Below are 17,446 nucleotides of genomic sequence, written 5' to 3'. Positions count from 1 at the left end.
GTGCCTTCACACAAAGCCAGCTGCGCAGTGGTTGTCACAAGACAAGAGCAGATGTGTGAACAAAAGCAACCAGGCACTCAGGTGAGTGCACAAGGTGAGCCTACAAGGACAGGTGCTATATTCTGGACCTCGTTCTCATAGTACCTGGGGCTGGTGGGACTGTGAAGCTCAAGGGCAGCCTTGGCTGCAGTGACTGTGAAATGGTGGAATTGAGGATCCTGAGAACAGCAAGGAGGAAGCACAATAGACTTGTTGCCCTGGACTTCTGGAGAGCAGACTTTGGCCTGCTCAGGCATCTGCTTGGTAGAGTACCATGATACAAAGCCCTGAAGGGGAGATGGGCCCAAGAAGGCTGGTTAATATTCAAGGAATATTCAAGCAATATTCAAGGATTACCTCCTCCAAGCTCAGGAGTGATTCATCCCAAGAGGGAGTCAGGCAAAATGCCAGGAGACCTGCATGGATGAACATGGAGCAACAGGCTAAACTCAAACATGAAAGAGAAGGCCATAGAGGGTAGGAGCAAAGACAGGTGAACTGGGAAGAATATAGATACATAGTCTGATGAGGCAAGATAGGAATCAAGTTAGGAGAGCTAAATTGAAGCCAGAATTGAATTTGCCAAGGAAAGAAGCTTTGTTTCCATCCTTGTCTGCCTTGACAGAAGCATGTCCAGAAGGTGGAGGGAAGTGATTCACGGCCTCTGTTCTGCTTCAGTGAGACCCGACCCGGAGTGCTCTGCTCAGCTTTGGGGCTGCCAGCATGAGAAAGATATAGACCTGTTAGAGTGGGTCCAGAGCAGAGCCATGAAGATGATCAGAGGGGACCCATCCAGCACTTCCAGTGAGTCTTCTGCCCTCACTGATACATTCCTGTCCTAGAAGTCCTTGGACATTTCATCCCAGCACTCTAAAGAAATCATCACTGCGGAATGGCCATGGCCTAGATCTGAAAATGAAAAGGCAGCAGTGCAGGAAACCAGCGCACAGCCCGTATTATTTTTTTGGGATGGCTTGCATTCAAGATGAACTTGTCAGAAAATTGTTACCTCTGCCAAGGGTGCCTCTGGGCCTGCAGCAATGAAGTACCTGTATAAAAGGCAGACCAGCTCCCTGCTCTCCCTCATCTTCCTCAAGAACCAGGTGAGTCTGAAGTCCTCTCTCCTCCTCATGCAACGTAGAAGGGATCTTGCATCAATAGACCTCTCTCTGGTTCAGTGTTGTGCTGGGCCTTGGAGTTCCTTGACATGGGAAAGGGGTGGAGAACGAGGCCTCTTCTGTGTAGAGAGAGGCTGTGACACGGTGCTGAGGCAGCCTTTTGTATTATGCGCTCTGTGATTGTCTCATTGGTTCAGCCTGCTCTTTGAAGGGCCCTGTCAGGTCAAAGTGATGAATACCATGAGCACAGCCTTCACATCCACACTCACCAGTTGCCTTAGCTCCTTTGTGGTGGGATAACTGGGCTGATCCTCACCTACCCATGTGCTCTGCTTCCTCTCTACCATCTTTCCCAGGTGCATCTCCAGCCCCAAAACATGTCCTGCTATGACCAGTGCCTGCCATGCTGGCCCTGTGGCCTGACCCCACTGGCCAGCAGCTGCAACGAGCCCTGCGTAAGGCAGTGCCAGAACACCACCATTGTCATTGAGCCCTCTCCTGTGGTGGTGACCCTGCCTGGCTCCATCCTCAGCTCCTTCCTGCAGAACACCATTGTGGGATCCTCTACCTCTGTTGCCATTGGCAGCATCCTCAGCTGTGACGGAGTCCCCATCAACTCTGTGTGTCCCCATTAACCTCTTGGGCATTTCCAGCCGCTACTGTGGTATGAGGTACCTGCCCTGCTAAAGCCACTGCGCATGGCCCTGGGGTTCCAGCACAGCCATGGTGCTGGACAATACAAGGAGGAATCTTCAGGCCATTGCTTTCAGAATGACTGACCTTCTTCACCTCCTCTGGCAAACACTGGCAGGAGCCTGACCAGGGGCTAGTCTGAGATCTCTGAAAATACGGCCCATGTCTCTTCTTCCATTCTTTCACCTACCTCCTTGTCTCCCTTTTCATAGTGTTCTGCTGCTCCCTTGGGTTATGGGGCTACTCAGATCCAGCCCTGCCACTGTGGTAACAGCAGACACATGCCCTGCATGAGCTCTGCCTTGGGGAAGGGACACTGCCTCTTGGATGGCCCTGGTGATCCCTGCACTGAAGGGAATCTGCTCAGAGTGACCTCCTTTTCCTCTGTACACTCATTAGAGATTTCTGCATCCCAGCCTTGGCTGTAGATGTTTCTTCCCTCTGCATATACCCTCCTGAGCTGCCCAGCAAGAATTGTCTTGCCCTTGGTGGGTATAAGATGGGTGTTTAAGGAGCTGCACTTACAGAGACTTCCTCATGCTCATTTCCATCTTCAGGATGTTTGCAGCTCTCTAGTGCCCAGCTGAATTTCAAGGATTCTCATTGTTTCCAGGCCCAGTTCAACTTTTGACAGACATTTTTTCTGTCAGTGCTTTGCAGCCTCTGATGTCTGCAGTTTCTCATTAGAGCCTGGTTACCTCTGGAACAGCTCCCATCAGAAAGGCACCCTGTCCTTCCCTGCTCGATTACAGAGATGTTTCTGTACAGATCCATGTATTTGCTACAGCCTCGTCATGTCCAGAAAGAATCAACCATGCAGGCAAGAGAGAAGAGCCAAAGGTGTGCTGGGGAAAACCCTTTGTCTTTCCTGGTGTCAGAGGAATGGAATCAGCCACAGCTGCAAGAGAATGCAACCAATTTAGCCCAGGTGAAGGTATGGCACTGCCAGGGCTAAGGTGTGGGGTAGACCACAGGAAAGAGACCCAGGCAGAGCTCTGACAAACATTTCTGCTTTGTTGGGATGGCCCATTGCCCTGGAAGGGCTTGGCCCATGCTGCAACCCAAAACATGACTGGTAGTTCCTGGAGACATTGGTTTCTTAATTGCTCTGCTGTTTATTGCCTACCTTGAATGCCCCAGGACACTGTTAGCAGTATATAATGCTTGGGTGAAGTTCTGGGTTCATGTCATTGGCAAATGGACAAAACTGTGGTTGGGATATGCTTCTACGTTTGCACAAGGCAGCTTAGCTTCATTGAAAAACACACTACCGTGAGCAAACACCTTTGCTCTAAAATACGACGTGTGAGGCTGCCCCTTTGCCTTCAGAAGAACAAGCCAGACATGGGCTGGATGGGAATCTGTCCCCTCTGCGATGCATTTCTGAGACAATGCTGGCAGGCCTTTATAGACAGGTTTGAGGAGATAGGCCTGGCTCCAGCACTGATTCCCAGAAGACCCTGGCAGTGTCCAGGGGTGGAAATCCCTGACTGACAGGCACCATCAGGAGCCTCACAACAGTCTGCTTCTCCTATACATCCCAAGGTCATCGATGGACAGCCACGCTGAGGCACTCCAAACATTGTTACCCTGAATTAAACCAAGGATCCAAACTTACCTGATACGGTCCTTGTTTGGGCCTGAATTTGGGAGAAACTGAGGGAGATTGTTGCAGTGAGAGGAAAAGGAGGGCTCAGGAGAAAGGGGCTGTGTTTCAGTGCCTCTTCCCTGCACACACCTCTGCCAGGCTGCTGCCATCTCCGTTCAGCTGCACCCAGGCTCCAGACCCTTTCAGCAGAACCGAAGTGCCTTGGAGGGGCAGGGCTGCCGGGGGAACCCTCGCGGCTGCGGGCCGAGGTGGTCCTGGCGGGCGGAGCGGCAGCGCCCCCTGGGGGCTGTGCCCCTGCCTCGCCCCCGCCACACACGCCCGGCCCCGCCCGCCACGGTTCCTGCACGGCCGCAGCCCCGGCTCCTCTCCCCGTGGCTCTCAGGGCGCAGTAATACACCGCCGCGTCCCGAAGACGGGGCTCGGTGAGCCACAGGGCGCTGGACCGGCGGTCTGCTGCCACCACGAGCCTCCCCGGCAGGTCCGTCAATGCTTTGGAGCCTGTAGTACCGAACACTAGGAATGCAGGTCCTTGGCCCGGGACACGACGGTACCACTGGATGTAGTCGTATGACTGCATGTTGGGGTGTGAGCAGGTGATGTTGATGCCGGTGCCCTCCCTGGTCTCTGCCCATGGTTCCTGCTGCACCTGGGCTCTGCCCACAGCCACTGCCAAGAATAAAAGAAGGAGAAAACACAGAAAATGTCTTTCCTGCACCGAAAATGTCACACAGTGGGAAAGGGAAGAAAACAGTTGACAGCTGATGCGAGCTTTTTCTCAGAAAAAAGCACACAAAGGCATTTCACTGGGAATGGTTATTTGGGGACCAAGTCGGAGCACGGCTGTTTGGGAGGAGGGTCCAAGCCAGGAGGAGAAGGGAAGCAGGCAGGAATGAGTGGGGGTGTGCCGAAAGGAGAGGAGGAAGGCAGGGAGCAAGGCAAGGTGGGAGGCAACGGCCGGCTGAGCTCGCTGGAGGCAGGCGGGATGGCTGCAGAGGGAGGCCAGAGGGGAGCGAGGTCCGTAAGAAGCCGGCGGGCCAGAAGCGAGGGCAGCCCCGTCCCGTCCCGTCCCCGGCGCCGGCAGCCCCGCGCACCCAGGAGCACCGCGGCCAGCGCCGCCAGCCCTGCGGCCCGGCCCTGCCGCATCCCGCCGCTCCGCCGCCCGCGCCGCGCTGCCCCCGCCAGCCCCGGCTCTGCTCCGCCCGCGGCGCCTCCTCCCCGCCGCCGCCGCCCGGCGCCGCCAGCTCCGCCCCGGGGCCGCTCGGGGGCTGGCCCGGGCTGCGAGTGCTGGGCGCCTGTGGGCGGGCAGGGCTTCGGCTGCTGCCCGCGGGGCTCTGCCCGTCCTGCAGCCCAGCCCGGGATAGGAGAGGGAGTGGGAGTGTGACTGGGAGTGGGAGCGAAAGCGAAAGGGCGAGGGAGCGGAGACAGCAGCTGCCCGTCTGCTACGGCATCTCCTTTGGGAGTGGGAAGGGGAGAGGAGGGCAGTGAACGGGGTAGGAGACGAGGAGGCATAGAGGAGAGCAGAGAAGGAGCCTCAGCCCCGTGTAACCCCCTCAAGTGATGTGACTGCCCACATTTGGTCTCCTCACTGCCTCCCTCATCATCTGTCAGTCAGGTTTGTATCCCTGTGTGTTGTTTCCAGCTTCCTGCTGTTCTTTCTCTCTGCCCCCCTCCCAAGTGCTGAAGGGCTGCTTCTAGGGTAGGAAACAAGGAGGGAGGAGCTGAAAGGTAAGAAAGAAAATGAGGGCTGCTGTGGAAGCAGTGATGGCAGCTTCCCCCAGACCTCCATTGCAGAAGAGAGTAGAGAGAATGGCATGGCCCTGAAAGCAGAGACAGAGAACACAGCAGAGGAAACGAAGAAACAACCTCCCTCTGTTTCTCAGGTTTCGCATGGCTTCCTTCACCTTCTCGGTCTTTAGGCTGTAGGTTGGTGCATGGAGCAGGGGCATCACAGCCCTGGAGAAGATGGACACCACTTTGTTGTGGGAGAAGTTGGCAACGGGGTGGGTGTAGAGGAGGGAACGTAGCCCCCGGCATGGTACAAGTGCAGGGAAGTGAGAGTGAGCAGACAGTGTCTTGTGTCTCCTCACATGTCTAAATTCAGAGGGAGACCAGGAACACCCTGCAGGAGCTCAAGGAGCACAGGAAAACTGGTGGTGCTGTTGTATTCAAGGAGCACAGCAGTCCACAAGCTCTCTGCAGAAGGCAGCTGCATGACTGACAGCGAGTCCCAGAAGGAGCTGCGATTGTGTAGGGCCAGAGCAGAGCAAAAAAAGGGTGAGCACTGCTTGTGCCAAGGAGGGGAGCAGGAGCTCAGCCCACAGGCCTCCCACCAGACTGGAGTTCTGCAGTGGGTGGCAGCTTGGTCATAGGCCATGAGTGTGAAGAGGACATCCCAGTTTAGGCCCATTAGTGGAGGAAGAGGAGCCAGACCACACAGCTGGAAAAGTAAATTGTCCATAAAGAGGCGTCCTGACCAAGACATGGCACATGTCAGTGAATGGGAGGTTTCCAAAGACAAACGACACGGAAGGATGCAAGGGCGTGTTGGGCACCGCCATCACGAGTGTATTCCCAGTCTGGAGCAAGAGGTAGATGGCTGAGTCCAGAATGAAGAGCAGCAGCTCTCAGCTCTCAGACAAACCCAGCAGCAACAAAAGAAACCTCTCTCTAGACGTCCCCCTCACTCCTGTGGGAAGGAGATAGAGTTGCTGCTCAGGATTCCTTGCCTTCCACCACTCGATATCTTCTGGAGGTAAAACACAGCAGGGCCTCAGCAAGCCAGGATGTTCCTTCAGAGAGAGTAGAATGTAAACTCAGAACCCTGCATTTCAGGAGAGCAGCATTTGCTTTCTTCACTGTGTGCACAACTATCTTTGTGTGTGTTCCCAAATATACTTCAGTATGCATCCAGGAGTGTCTGTGAGTGCACCCATGAATTCATGCGTCTTTTGACATGAGCAGCAGTGTGCATGAGTGCTGTTCCCTCCGCCCGCTTTTGATGTCATGAATGATATTGGTATGCGATCAATGGTTAACCCTGAGAAGTAACAGAAACACTGATCTGTCAACAGCATCCCACCAAGGCTGATATGTGGTGACTGTGCATGTTGCCCCATGCTTCCTGAACAGTCCTAATGAGAGGTCATCTGAGAAACCCTCCAAAGGATCACAGGCTGCACCTCCAGCACACACGTAGTCCAACCCTGTTTTCAGAGTGGGTCTCATCAGATCAGTTTGCTCAGGATCAAGTCCAGACAAAGTCTGAACTCTTCCAAGGATGGAGCACCAGTAGCATCTCTTTTGGCTCCAGGACTTGATCACCTTCAGGGTAAATATTTCTTCCATGTATCTAACCAAAACTACTCATTTCTGAACTTGCACCTATTGGCCCCAGATTAAGTATGCTTTATCTCCAGAGTCCTGCTCTGTTTCTTTTGCATCCTTCTTTGAAGTGGGAGTAGACAATGCAAATGTCTGTTTGGCTTTTTGTATGGCACCCCCAGGGTTTGTCCTTCCTCCCAAAGGACAGCAACACCAGGACCCATGTTCCTCTGGTTCAGTGCCACTTCTGCCCAAGGTTTCAGGCCCTGCATGATTCAGCACCAGGCCCATGATTCGCAGACATATATGTGGCACTGGTTTCCCCATGGGGGACCTCTGTCCCACCCCACATACCACTGACACCGCACCGGCAGCAGATCCACGCAGGGCTGGGCATGCTCAGATAGGGCAGGATTTCTCAGCCTTTCTCCCTGTACATAAAGCTAACGCCATCCTTTTGAACTTTCTAGCCATGGGGAGTGCAGATGTGTCCTGGCCTGGAGAGGCAGGGAGAGGTGACTGCCACCATGCTCTTACACTCTGAATCCTGTGGTACAGAATTAAAGAAAGGATCCAAACTGTTGTGGGCCCATCCTTGTTGGGGACTGAAATTGGCAATGAACTTCTTAGGCTCAGGAGAAAGAGGGCTTCAGATACAGAAGGCAGCATTTCAGCATATGTGCTGTGGGCACTTCTGGGCTGTTTTTGTTCTGTGATTGTTCAGCTGTTCTCAGGTTCCTTCTTGCTCTCTTCTTGCCAACTAAACATCCACCACACAGCTCTCTCACACCCCCTGCTGAAAGCAAGATGTGCGCAGAGAATGTGACTTAAGCTAAAGGGCTTACAAGTGTAGATAGGGATAATATAATTAAATGAAAAAGGAAGAAAAATTATAAAACTAAAGAGCGAAGGGTGTTTGGAAACAAACTGAGAGAAAATTATACTCCACTTCCCATCAGCAAGTGATGTTCGTCGAAGTGTTTGGAAGCACTGACTTAGTATGCCCACCCCTGTTTTTCCTTCCCCTTTCACATCTTCACGGCTGAGTGTGACATCATGCAGTACGGAATATCCCTTTGGTTGGTTTAGGTCAGCTGCCCTGGTGATGTCCCCTCCCAACCTCGTGCCCACCTGCATACCTGCTGGCTTTGGGGGGCTTGGAGAGAGTCTTGATGCTGTGTCACCACTGCTCCACTGTAGCCCCAAGGTTGGTGTGATGGCAATGCTGTTCTCGCTCCAAGTGCAGAGCACAGCACTCTAGGGGCTGCTGTGGGGAATGCTGAGTCTGTCCCAGGCAGCCCCAGTATAGGCAAGTGCCCACAAGGGAGGAACATGTGCATGAACGTGACACAGTGTGCAGCAAAGATTCTGGACAGCATTTCAGCAAAGCACATGGTTTGACGTGGTAGAGAGGGGAGGTGGACTGGGAGCCTTCTAGAAGGCACTGGAGCCAGGGCTCTTGACAAGACAATGTCAGCTTTCTTGGGCCTTGCACTTAAGGCCTGAGAATCCCATTTGTTAGCCTGAGTAGCAGTGGTAAGGAAAGTGCCGGAGTGCTGCTACTGATCACTGGTGGGTGTCATGACAGAAATAAGCTTGCATCATGTAAGGAGAAGATGTATGATTTTATGTATTTTTTATATCAATAAGTGAAAGGCATCAAGCTATGGGAGTGAAGAAGGAATTCCCTATGGGCAGGATCTGCATTGTGTGTCTCGGGAAAAGACACAAAGTGTCTCTGTTCAATGCTGGTAGAAGACAGGATCACCTGCAGATGTAAGGTTTCCTTTCTGTCTACATACATCTTGTTATTCCTTCTAACTAAATCAGACACTGTCCTGTTGGGCCTTTCTTTTGTGATCCAGAAAGGGCCCTGCACAATCTCTCCCCCCATACATACATCTATGGGTCAGAGCAGGAGAAGGCAAAACAGGCCAGCAGGATTTCTCTGAGGACAGTATCAGCAGGGGTATGGTCACAGGCAGGAGCTGGGTCACCTGTAGCCAAAAGGGCCCCAAAGAGCCCCTCAAGAGTCATTCAGACTGACATAATTTGCCTTTACAGGACTTTTCCAGCACGTGAGCTGAGTCTTCTGCCCACACTGAAATGTGTTGCCTGGAAATACTTGGGCCTCCCTACCTGCCACTCAGGAGTTGCCTTCTCTGGGGAAAAGGCATAAAGCAGGAAATGAAAAGCAGCATTACAGGAAGGCAACACACATCCTGTATCATTAGGTGGGATGTTTTGCATTCAAGAGCAGCTTGTCAGAAAATAGTCCCTGCTTCAAGGGATGCCTCTGGACATGGGGCAGCCAAGGCCCACTATAAAAGCCAGCCCAGCTCCGTGCTCTCTCATCCACTTCTCTGGCCTTCTTCTTGTTGGGAACCAGGTGAGTGTGAAGCCCCTTCTTGTCCCCCTCATTCTCCCACAGGAGGACTCAGTTCCTTGGACCTTTCAGCTGCTATCAGCTGTATGCCCTGCCAAATCTTGGGACTGCTGGTAGTGGGAGAGTCAAGGGGTAGAAGGTTTGTCATGAAGGAAGATTGGGCCTTTGGTATGATGGCTCCTGTGCTGGAGCCTAGGGTGTAGCCTGGCTGTGGTGGCTCTTTTTGGGCCCTGGCAGGATGGAGCCAAGAACTGCTCGCACATCCCTGCACAGCCTCCAGCTCACAGTACTGCCTGTGCCTTGGTTCTGTTAGGGTGTGGTGACAGGCTGCTCCTCATGCATCCCCATGTTCTGCTTCCTCTCTGCCCTCTGTCCCAGGTGAACCTCCTGCCCCCAGACATGTCCTGCTACGACCAGTGCCGGCCATGCCAGCCGTGCGGCCCGACCCCGCTGGCCAGCAGCTGCAACGAGCCCTGCGTCAGGCAGTGCCAGAACTCCACCATCGTCATCCAGCCCTCTCCTGTGGTGGTGACCCTGCCCGGCCCCATCCTCAGCTCCTTCCCGCAGAACACGGCTGTGGGATCCTCCACCTCTGCTGCCGTTGGCAGCATCCTCAGCTGTGATGGCGTCCCCATCAACTCTGGGTGCTGTGACCTCTCCTGCATTACCAGCCGCTACTGTGGCAGCAGGTGCCGCCCCTGCTAAAGGTGCCAGACAGTGCCCCAGACCAGGACCCCAGGAACTCACAACATGCTGCTGGACAAAAATGGATGGAAGAAGAGATCTCATGTTGTTGTTCTGAGAGGACCTGACCATCTCTGGCTTGTCCTGTAAAGACAGATAGGAAGGGTCCAGCCTGGAGTCTATGACAACATGGCCAATGTCTACCTAACCTGTTTTTCACATGATCTTTTTCTTTCCTTGCTTTCTTGCCCTCTGCTTTGCATGAGGCCCCCAGAAACCAGCCTGGAGAGACCTGCTAGCCCCTCTCCCCATGTGGGCCAGGTAGATTGATGCCCTGTTGCAAGTCTGCCATTGGAAAAGCTGAACAGATTTTTGTCTGCTCCTGCTGTGCTACGATCTCGGGGCCTCCTCTTTGAGTCACCTCCTTTTCCCCCTGAGCCTTGATAAACATTTGCATCAACTCTGAGTGTGTCTTTTCATCTGGATACTGATGGCCAAGGGAGAAAACCATTCCTTGGTGGGAAAAGGCTGGGGGCACTCCCTCATTCCTCTAGGCTCTGGAGGGTGGGGCATACTGCAGCAATTCCTCTTTCAGGCACTGTCTCTTGAAGGTGAGGAAGACATCCCTAGTTCCTCCACAACCAATAGCCACCAGTCCTTCACTTTTGACGTCTCTACCTAGACAAATTATGATGAAATTGGAGGTCCTGGCTCTTGGGGAAGAGTGTCTTGCTTTGGGTGGAGCTGTGCTGGGGATGGAGGCTCAGACAAAGATGATCCCAAAGGATTGCATAAAATGGGAATGGATAATTGTCTAGGGGATAGCCCTCTTTCTCTCCATGCAGCACCACTGCTCCCCACACCCAGGCGAGGGCCTTCCCACATCTGTACACCTCAGGGCCCTGTGGTGTGGGGGTGATTTAGTTTCACACAGGCTGTACATGCTGCCAGTGCCACGGGACCAGGATGGGGGATGGGGCTATTGCTCCATGGTGTGAGGATGGGGGGACCTCTCCCCAGGCCAGGTTCTCTGGGAGGCAGTGCTGGCTCAGGTGGTGGTGCAAGGGCAACAAGCATCAGAACCAAGCCCACCAAAGTCCAGGACAACAACATCTTACAGCTCTGGCCTGACCCCTAGCGCAGGGTCTCTGCATAAGCTCAGGCCTAGCATAGCCCTGCCCCAGCTCTGCTGCATGTGTGCCTTTGCCTGGCCTTGCCTAATCTTGTCTTGTCTTGGTAAAAAGGCATTGTCCACGTAGCATCTCATTGTCTCTGAAAACCATAGAAAAACAGAATGCTAGGATATACTAAGTTAGCACAGACAAACAAGGGTCATCAAGTCCATCTCCTCTAGATTCACCTGCAAACTACAGGTATGAGACTGTTGTCCGTGTGGTGCAATTTCCTGAAGTAACTAGGAAAATAAAACTAACATTCACATTTCAAAGAAAATGTACAGCATTGAAGAGGCTTTCAGGGTGGGGTGTAGCTGCATTATAAGCTGTACTTTTTGCTACCCTGATCCAAGGACCTGTCATGTTTTGACAAACGCTGTTCCCTAGTGTACTGTTGCTCATTATAATATCATTATAATACCAAAACACACCTCCATCCCAAAAGCTACCTGCCTCCAAGGTGTGACCACCCCACACTGAGTATGCGCTCTGAATTTCTCGGAGCCTATTACTCTAAACAGAGACGGGAGAACTTTTCACCAATCATAAACATGATTGGTGAAAAGTTAATCATAACCATGATTGGTTGCCATCACGGAGACGTGGTGGGACCACTCTCATGACTGGAGTGCTGCAATGCCTGGCTATAAGCTCTTCAGAAGGGACAGGCAGCACAGAAGGGGTGGTGGTGTGGCTCTCTATATTAGAGAGTCTTTTGAGGTTGTAGAACTCGAGGCTGGGAATGACAAGGTCGAGTCCCTTTGGGTTAGGATCGGCAGGGACAACAAGGCTAGTGTCCTGGTCGGGGTCTGCTATAGACCGCCGAACCAGGATGAGGAGACGGATGTGGAGTTCTACCGGCAGCTGACAGAAGTTGCGAAATCTTCAGCGCTTGTACTCGTGGGGGACTTCAACTTCCCTGACATATCCTGGAAGCACAACACAGCCCAGAGAAAGCAGCCTAGGAGGTTTCTGGAGAGCGTGGAAGATAGCTTCCTGATGCAGCTGGTTAGTGAACCTACCAGGGGTGGTGCCCCGCTAGACCTTCTCTTCACAAACAGAGAAGGACTGGTGGAGGATGTGATTGTCGGGAGCTGTCTTGGGCAGAGTGACCACGAAATGGTGGAGTTCACTATTTTTGGCGAGGCCAGGAAGGGGACCAGTAAAACCACTGTATTGGACTTTCGGAGGGCTGACTTTGGGCTGCTCAGGACACTAGTCGGTGGAGTTCCTTGGGAGGCGGTTCTGAAGGGCAGAGGGGTCCAGGAAGGCTGGGCGCTCTTCAAGAGGGAAATCTTAATGGCGCAGGAGCGGTCTGTCCCCATGTGCCCAAAGACGAGCCAGCGGGGAAGAAGACCAGCCTGGCTCAGCAGAGAACTGTGGCTTGAGCTTAGGAGAAAAAAGAGGGTTTATAATCTTTGGAAAAGTGGGCAGGCCACTAGGGAGGAATATAAGGATGTAGCTAGGCTGTGCAGGGACAAAATTAGGAAGGCCAAAGCTCATCTGGAGCTCAATCTGGCTACTGCCGTTAAAGATAACAAAAAATGTTTTTATAAATACATCAACACAAAAAGGAGGACTAAGGAGAATCTCCATCCTTTACTGGATGCGGGGGGAAACTTAGTTACAAGAGATGAGGAAAAGGTGGAGGTGCTCAATGCCTTCTTTGCCTCAGTCTTTAGCGGCAATACCGGTTGTTCTCTGGATACCCAGTACCCTGAGCTGGTGGAATGGGATGGGGGGCAGGATGTGGCCATCACTATCCATGAAGAACTGGTTGGTGACCTGCTACGGCACTTGGATGTGCACAAGTCGATGGGGCCGGATGGGATCCACCCAAGGGTACTGAGAGAACTGGCAGAAGAGCTGGCCAAGCCCCTATCCATCATTTATCAGCAGTCCTGGCTATCGGGGGAGGTCCCAGTTGACTGGCGGCTAGCAAATGTGACGCCCATCTACAAGAAGGGCCGGAGGGCAGACCCGGGAAACTACAGGCCTGTCAGTTTGACCTCAGTACCAGGGAAGCTCAAGGAGCAGATTCTCTTGAGAGTCATCACACAGCACTTGCAGGGCAAGCAGGCGATCAGGCCCAGTCAGCATGGGTTTATGGAAGGCAGATCCTGCTTGACAAACCTGATCTCCTTCTATGACAAAGTGATGCGCTGGGTGGACGAGGGAAAGGCTGTGGATGTGGTCTACCTTGACTTCAGCAAGGCTTTTGACACCGTCTCCCATAGCATTCTCCTCAAGAAACTGGCTGCTCCTGACTTGGACTGGCGCACGCTTCGTTGGGTTAGAGACTGGCTGGATAGCCGGGCCCAAAGAGTCGTGGTGAATGGAGTCAAGTCCAGTTGGAGGCCAATCACTAGTGGCGTCCCCCAGGGCTCGGTGCTGGGGCCGGTCCTCTTTAATATCTTCATCGATGATCTGGACGAGGGCATCGAGTGCACCCTCAGTAAGTTTGCAGATGACACCAAGTTAGGTGTGTGTGTCAGTCTGCTCGAGGGTAGGAAAGCTCTGCAGGAGGATCTGGATAGGCTGCACCAATGGGCTGAGGTCAACTGCATGAAGTTCAACAAGGCCAAGTGCCGGGTCCTGCACCTGGGGCACAATAACCCCAAGCAGAGCTACAGGCTGGGAGAGGAATGGTTGGAGAGCTGCCAGGCAGAGAAGGACCTGGGAGTGATGGTGGACAGTCGGCTGAATATGAGCCAGCAGTGTGCTCAGGTGGCCAAGAAGGCCAACAGCATCCTGGCTTGTATCAGAAACAGTGTGACCAGCAGGGCTAGGGAGGTGATCGTCCCCCTGTACTCAGCTCTGCTGAGGCTGCACCTCGAGTACTGTGTTCAGTTTTGGGCCCCTCGCTACAAGAAGGACATCGAGGTGCTTGAGCGGGTGCAGAGAAGCGCGACGAAGCTGGTGAGGGGCCTGGAGAACAAGTCCTACGAGGAGCGGCTGAAGGAGCTGGGCTTGTTCAGCCTGGAGAAGAGGAGGCTCAGGGGCGACCTTATCGCTCTCTATAGGTACCTTAAAGGAGGCTGTAGAGAGATGGGGGTTGGCCTGTTCTCCCATGTGCCTGGTGACAGGACGAGGGGGAATGGGCTAAAGTTGCGCCAGGGGAGTTTTAGGTTAGATGTTAGGAAGAACTTCTTTACTGAAAGGGTTGTTAGACACTGGAACAGGCTGCCCAGGGAGGTGGTGGAGTCACCATCCCTGGAAGTCTTTAAAAGACGTTTAGATGTAGAGCTTAGGGATATGGTTTAGTGGGGACTGTTAGCATTAGGTCAGAGGTTGGACTCGATGATCTTGAGGTCTCTTCCAACCTAGAAATTCTGTGATTCTGTGATAACTAAGATATGAGTGACTAGAGTCACTCAAGTTCCACCTAAAAGACAGAAAATAATATAAATTGGCCTAAGAGAGAGGGGATGTTAGGGAAGATACCACCATCAGGGGAGATACCATCCCAAGGGAATACAACATCCTCAGGACCTCCTGACTCCTGGGACCAGTCAATGGGCTGAGCCTCTCTTCCCCCCCATTGGGACACCTTTGGGTGAGATTTGAACACTTGGTTATAAATCTCTCTGGAGTCTTTGATCCTTTTAATGCGTTAATATCTAGGCTGCGCACCTGTAACACCTGTAACATCTGTAACACCTGTAACGCCTGTGTCACCTGTGTATTTCATGCATGCTAGCTTGCTTTTGCAGACAGTATCACCGGCAATCCAAAGAACCCGTGTACCTTTTGCTGTAATAAATCGTACTTGATTGCATTGTTATAGCTCTCATTAAGCGCGACTAGTGTAAGGGTGGTTATACGTTATTGGTGAATATGTGACCGTGATAGTTCAGTGTTCTGAATCCAACCAGACCCCTAACAGTTAATACGCTATTAGTGAATATCCGACTGGACCCCTAATGGTTGATGTGTTATTGGTGAAATTTGTGATTGTGATAGTTCAGTACCCTGAATCTGACTGGGCCCATAATGGTTAATCAGCTACACCCCTTAACACGACAGTCCGAATGCTTCTTGAACCCCAGCAGGCTTGTTGCTGTGACCACTTCCATGGGGAGCCTTTTCCAGTGCCCAAACTCACTTGCCATGCACTGCTTAGTAAACTACATATATAGACAGAAAAGTACTCAGAGAATGGGAACCGTGATGGGGTGGGAGGCATAAGCAGGAAATGCCTTGTGGTGAGTGAAAAACAAGGGAACAGGGAAAGTGTGTGGATACAGTCAAGGACCTTGCTCAGCATTATAGCCTCACAGGCCAGGCTCAGAAGAGGCCCAGCACCAGAGCAGAAACAGGCAATGGTGTTCCTGGTACCCCCTCCGCACCCATGCTCTGAAGGAGAGCAGGAAGCAGAGTTTCTTTCTCATGACTGAGGTATAATGCAATGCCTCGTGTGTGGCAATCAGAGAGCAACATTGTGAAAATGAGAAACTCAGTGATACCCTGGAGAAGGGGAAAAAATATATATGCCAGGCAGCTGCAAACACAAATGGTTCACCTGATGACATGGAAAGTCTCCAGTGTTTGGGGAGCAATGGTGGTGGAGTACAAGTTCTCCAAGAAGGTGAGTGTGCTGAGTAAAAAGTGCATTGGGATACTCAGGGGGTGGTGGTCACTCCCCACAAACGGAGTGACAAACGGAGGCCATTCCCCATCGCCTTCAGAGATGAGGAGAATATAATGACAAAGAGGATGATGTGCCAGCCACGATGATCTGTTAAGCTCAGAAGAATGAATTCAGTCCCAAAGGTCCTGTCCTCCTTTGCCATGGCTCTAAGATTTCAGAAGGGGATGATGTCACACTGAGGTTCCATGCTGCACTAAGAGTAGCTGTAAACATCAACCAAAAACCTCTTCCTTGCCTCTCATGGCCTCTCTTGATCTCTCATTTTCCTTCTATCTGCCCTCTCTCCCTCACACTCTACTTCCATATAGAGAGCCATACAAACAGCTGTCCATCCTTCTCCAGGCATCCATCCACCCACTCTTCACTTCATGACCCTTCTTGAAGTGAGATACAAATTACAGTCTTTCCAGTCCAGATTCTGTTTTCTGTTCTTGTCCCTGACTTTTTCTCTTGTGTCAGTTTCCAAAAACCAAGTAGATCAGGCAAATTTGGAGTATTTGATATATATTATTTATTAAGGTTTCAAAGAAATACTTAAGTTCTTTATTTTTTTTATTTGTGTTGCTTGTGAAAGTTTTTTGTATCCCACAGTGCTGTATCACGTACAATAATTTTCAGCATAAAAGAAGCTCCCAACTCATAAGAATTCCAGCCAGACAACAGAAATACTGTTATACATGAACATCAGCATTAACCCAGGCTTTTTGTTATGTTTTGTTTTGTTTTGCTTTTCAAACAATGTGAAGAGAAATTAAGCTTCAGAATGTTGCAAAATAAACAAAGAAAAAAATGAAATGTTAGAAGGAAATATTTTTAATCTCTGCTTTTCTCAGTTCAGCTTTTTATGAACAGGGTCGTGGAATGCTCAGAAGAAGATGATGAAAAAAAGCGTTTTAAATATTTTCCTTGGTGGAACTTTTTTTTTTTTTTTTCCTCCAATATTAATTACAGCATTCCAATTCTCAAACTGTAATTTAACAGCTCCAGTCATGTTCCCAGGCAAGAACCAGAGGGAAGGCATTGTTCCTGCAGAGGTGTTCAATGTCTCCAGAGAATCCTCAGGGCAATGACCCTGGGGGTAGATCAGACCCCTGCTGAGACAAGACTGAGGCTGGTTCTGCCTTCCCTAAGAGCACAGAAGAAAGAGGGCCCATAGCTGTCCCCTTGCTGGGAGCTGCCTGGGCCAAGTTTTTCTTTCTCCAGGTTGCTTTGCTCAAGTTTCCTAAAGTCCGAGGACATCAAAATACCATATTCAACATGGTTTTGAGACAGAGGATGCTTCATCAGCACAGCCTCACTTCTCCTGTCTGACCTTGGCATTTGCAGCCTGTAGGACACCCAGCTTGTCCCAGAAACACACCAGGTTGTCCCAGGCACACAATCCCCCACTGCTGCAGGAGCTGGTCACTATGACACTGCTCCCTGTGCAGGGGCTAAGGATGATCACACATGCCTGCAGCTCCCCTGAGGAGACGTCAACGAACTCAGTGGGCTATAGGTCTTCATTTATCTCTTGCTCTGATTGCTTGCTGTGATTAATTATTCTTTCCCTTAGGCACAGGCTTTGGACATGAACTGGCTGAAGGTCTGGAGATAACTTGGTGGCTGGGACGCAAATCCAATGTAAGGACTGACTCATTGAAGAGAGGGAAGAAACCTGCAAATCTCTGTCAGAACTACTTCTAGGGGTCTCTGGGCTGAGCTAGTTAAGGCTTGAAGCAAGCTACTTAGTCATTGGCTGGCAGGAATTTACTCACCCTGGGGCTGAGA

At 51.7% G+C, this 17,446-nt stretch overlaps 1 protein-coding gene across 4 annotated transcripts; it reads left to right on the top strand.

Moving 5' to 3' along the window:
• Positions 1–4,808: 4,808 nt before the first annotated feature.
• LOC311423029 (feather keratin Cos2-3-like) lies at positions 4,809–10,311 on the top strand. Of its 4 annotated transcripts, none has more exons than XM_084496624.1 (3): positions 4,809–5,071; positions 8,845–9,169; positions 9,545–10,311. In XM_084496624.1, the coding sequence occupies exons 2-3, from the start codon at positions 9,071–9,073 to the stop codon at positions 9,869–9,871; spliced, it is 426 nt and encodes a 141-aa protein (XP_084352750.1). In that variant the 5' UTR covers positions 4,809–5,071; positions 8,845–9,070; the 3' UTR covers positions 9,872–10,311. The 4 variants fall into 4 exon arrangements, with proteins under 4 accessions (XP_084352750.1, XP_084352752.1, XP_084352751.1 ...); XM_084496625.1 differs by lacking the exon at positions 4,809–5,071 and adding an exon at positions 6,159–6,787; XM_084496626.1 differs by lacking the exon at positions 8,845–9,169.
• Positions 10,312–17,446: the final 7,135 nt, after the last annotated feature.

The sequence above is a fragment of the Aythya ferina genome, assembly GCF_964211825.1.
Source record: "Aythya ferina genome assembly, chromosome: 23".
In the NCBI taxonomy this organism is placed as follows: Eukaryota; Metazoa; Chordata; class Aves; order Anseriformes; family Anatidae; genus Aythya; species Aythya ferina.
The sequence above is the reverse complement of the archived record's forward strand: the minus strand, read 5'-3'. Positions and strand labels throughout refer to the sequence as shown.